Here is a 3,850-nt window from a genome sequence, read left to right on the forward strand (position 1 = left end):
CGTTGTCATAATTTTTAACAGTAACATCTGAATCTGGCTCACCTAAAATTATTGTACTATTTGTCTTTGACAGAAAATCTCGGCCCAATATTACAGAATACTTCATAGAATCTTTGTCAACCACGATCAATTCAAATTTCATTTTTTTATTAAGTACTTCAATGTAACAAAAACATTTTCCATGTATTTTCAATTTAGAATTGTTTATGCCATAAAATGAAAAATTATTAAATTCAAGAGTCTGTACTTCATTCGGTAAAACATCTTGTCTTATCATACTGATCGGGCTACCAGAGTCTATCAGGCATTCTAAAGTAAATTTAAAATTATTATTAAATAATGGACTAAAATTAAACAATCTTACATAATGGTTCATTTTCTCATCGTTCTTCTTCTTATTTAATTCACAATCGCTGACCATATGCTCTTCGCTGCCACACGCATAGCACGTCCCAGGCTGTCGACGAGGTTTGCTGCAGTCGGCTGCATAATGACCTACGCTGTTGCAGTTATAACAACGAACGCCGACTCTCGTTGTTGGTTGTTTACCTTCTGTATTTTCTTTATTTTTCTGTGTTGTTTGTTGGGCTGTTGATGGTTTGCTTAACTTAACATTTGCAAGTGACTTCAACAAGTCGTCGGTACTTGTGTGTTGTTGCAAAGACATTTGCATGCGTATCTGTATATTTGGTATACCATCCACTATGTACTCCACTAATTCATCTTCATCTAAAGAGAGCTTGCTTGCCAACATTATTTTGTCATTACAGTAGTCAGTAAAATGTTCACCATAACTCCATTTACGGCGCTCAAAATTTCTGCGAAGCTCTAATTTTGTTTCTTTGGTGCCGAACATCAAGCAGAATTGTTGAAAAAGTTCATCAAGATTTTCGTCTGAAGTGTTTCGTCGCGAGTGTAGCCATACCTGCGCTCTGCCAATCAACTTTGTTGCGAACAATGCTCTCAACATGTTGTCAGACAACATGTATGTCTTTTGAATATCACGCAGCTGGGTAACCCAAAATGTGCCATCGGTTTTACCATCATAATTTGAGATAAAGTTGCTTACCAAGCTAAGAGAAATACCAGCAGCTGCAGACTGCTCAGCTGCGCAATCAACTGATCTCAACATTTGGTTCTCTTTGCGTAAGAGTTCTTGTTCACGTTTTAGCAACTCATTCTCTTTTTTCAATAGCTCCATTTCTTTTTCTTTCAGTGACGCCTCCAAAGTAAATTCTGCACTGCGGAAGTTGTTGTAGTTGTTTACTCGTCGGTCAAATCTGCCACTTAATATCTCTTCGTTGGGGTTCGAAGTGTGCTGCAATTTGTGTTTTTCTTTTTCTGGAGTTCGTTGGTTTTTGTTGTTGTTCGGAATATTTTCGGTTGTCATAACTTTTGTGTCTGCATTGTCGTTCTTACTTGTGCCCTCTAATTTTGCGGTATTCTTTACATTTTCACTTGCCTGTAGATTTTCTTTATGTACCACTGACTGTCCTCCATCGACAGTCAAATGTTTTTGGATAACGGTACTGTCGTATTCTTTTGTTGTTTCCACCTCTATCATTTTTGTGAGTTCCTCTTTAGGCACATCTTTTAAACGAAGAACCAACTGCCGTTTTGTTCCGTCTGTAGACAAAAAAAAAATTCCTGCACAAAGCCTGCAATGTTGTTAAAGACAATTCTTCTTCCATGAATTCCATTTTTTCGCAGGGAAAAAAAAAATTCTCTAATATCCCACTTCTGAGTTTGTGGTGAGTGGTGAAGGCGGTTTGAATTTATTTTAAACACTTTATTTATTTGTTTCTTTTATTTTTACACTCATTGAGCTCGTGTTAGCTTCTCTTCTTCACAGGTGTCCGACTTAGATTTCTTTTGAAACACAGAGCATAATCAAAATGTAAATCGATAACAAACAGAAGCATAAGTTGTTATCGTCAATAATTAGGCTATCGACATAATTACATGGTATAAGGTGCTTAGGTACTACTACTTATATACTATAGGCTATTTACAGAATTACATGGTATAAGCTATTTAGGTACTACTTGTATACTACATGCTTAATGATAAGAGGCCTCCTTTTTATAGCCCAGTCCGAACGGCGAAGTTGGGGAGAAGTTTTTACAAGGCCAGTACCTCACAAATGTCGCCAGCATTAGAAGGGGACACTCGTAACCACCGATGAAATTTTTTTTCTGATGGTCTCGCCAGGATTCATACCTAGACGTTCAGCGTCAGAGGCGGACATTCTAACCTCTGCGCTTCGGTGGCCTCCATTTATATATTACGCTTTGAATTTTATCAACGAATCTTAAAAATTTGAGCTTAAAGATGAATTTTTTGTAAAGGGTGATTTTTTAGCTTATTATCTTTTTGGCAATGCTGGTTTAAACCACTCACGTACGATTCGTGTTTTGCTTGACTGTCAAATATCTTCAGTTTTGTCTATAATTTAACCATAAATCGTTTCACAAACGAACAACGCTTGCAAACTATTGAATTTTATTATCAAATGCGTGATTTATTAAAGTTCATCGCACGCTTCTTCCAATTTGTGGTCGAAGCTCATTTTTGGCTCAATGGGTACGTATACCAATGCATCCTGAAAAAGTCCAAGTTACTTCCTTAGAGATGATGCGAATGGTAACATAACTGTGAATGGTGAGCCCTACCATAAGATGATATCCAAGTCAAGAGCTTGATTTGCATGACATGTGATTTCAACAAGACGGTACCACATGCCACACAGCTCGCGTAACAATGGATTTATTGAGAGGCGACTTCGGTAAACATTTTATTTCACGTACGGGACCGGTCAATGGACCGCCTTGATCGTACGATTTAATGCCTTTAGACTAGTTTTTGTTGGGCTATGTTAAAACTAATGTCTATACAGACAATACAGCTTTAATTGACGCATTGGAAGACAACATTGATGCATTTATTCGTGAGATACCAGACGAAATGTTGGAAAGAATGTGCAAAAGTGGATGGAACATTTGAGGCCCAGTCACGGTCAACATTTGTATGAAATAATCTTCAATCATTAAATTATATGGACCGTACTATATATTCAAATAAAGATTTCATACATTTTCCTGAATTTTCTGTCTTTTTAAAAATTCACACTTTACATGCTGAACACGGCTGCTCCTTAAATGGTTAATAAGAAGTCTCTGGCTATTCTGCATACCAAAAACGGCAATTTGCCCGTTAGAAATGACCCTCGTCTATGGAAACAGAACAAGTAAAAGCGTGTTATGTTCGTCCGGGCTAAATCTTATCTACTTTTAACCATAGATCGCATTTGTCAAGTTCTCTGCCCGGTATCTCTTTATAGGCTACAACTAAAAGCGTTATAAGTTCGGTCGGGCCGAATCTTATATATCCTCCACCATGGACCGCATTTGTCGAGTTCTTTTCCCGGTGTCTCTTTTTAGGCAAACAAAATAAAGGAAAGGATAAGATTTGCGTCCTTTAGGGGCTCAAAACGTAAAATAGGGAAGCTGTATTAGACTAACTTGGAGGCCACAGTAGCGCAGAGGTTAGCATGTCCGTCCATGACGCTGAACGCCTGGGTTCGAATCCTGGCGAGACCATCAGAAAAAAAATTTCAGCGGTGGTTTTCCCTTCCTAAATCACCGCGATATTTGTGATATGATATATGATTTGTGATATTTGTGTGTACTACGCCATGTAAAACTTCTCTCCACAGAGAAGTCGCACTGCGGCTCGCCTTTCGGACTCGGCTATAAAAAGGAGGCCCATTATCACTGAGCTTTAACTTGAATCGGAGTGCACTCATTGATATGTGAGAAGTTTGCCCTCGTTTCTTAGTGGAATGTTGATG

The 3,850-nt window shown here is 38.1% G+C and overlaps 1 protein-coding gene across 1 annotated transcript; it reads right to left on the bottom strand.

Moving 5' to 3' along the window:
* Positions 1–241: 241 nt before the first annotated feature.
* On the bottom strand, positions 242–1,647 carry LOC131995981 (uncharacterized). Its single transcript, XM_059365352.1, has 2 exons — positions 365–1,647; positions 242–309 (listed from the first exon to the last, which is right to left on the bottom strand). The coding sequence occupies exons 1-2, from the start codon at positions 1,562–1,564 to the stop codon at positions 301–303; spliced, it is 1,209 nt and encodes a 402-aa protein (XP_059221335.1). The 5' UTR covers positions 1,565–1,647; the 3' UTR covers positions 242–300.
* Positions 1,648–3,850: the final 2,203 nt, after the last annotated feature.

The sequence above is a fragment of the Stomoxys calcitrans genome, chromosome 3 (assembly GCF_963082655.1).
Source record: "Stomoxys calcitrans chromosome 3, idStoCalc2.1, whole genome shotgun sequence".
In the NCBI taxonomy this organism is placed as follows: domain Eukaryota; kingdom Metazoa; phylum Arthropoda; class Insecta; order Diptera; family Muscidae; genus Stomoxys; species Stomoxys calcitrans.

Excerpts from the sequence above, each read along its gene's own strand:
- LOC131995981 (XM_059365352.1), bottom strand. The coding sequence starts at position 1,564 with ATGATAGAGGTGGAAACAACAAAAGAATACGACAGTACCGTTATCCAA.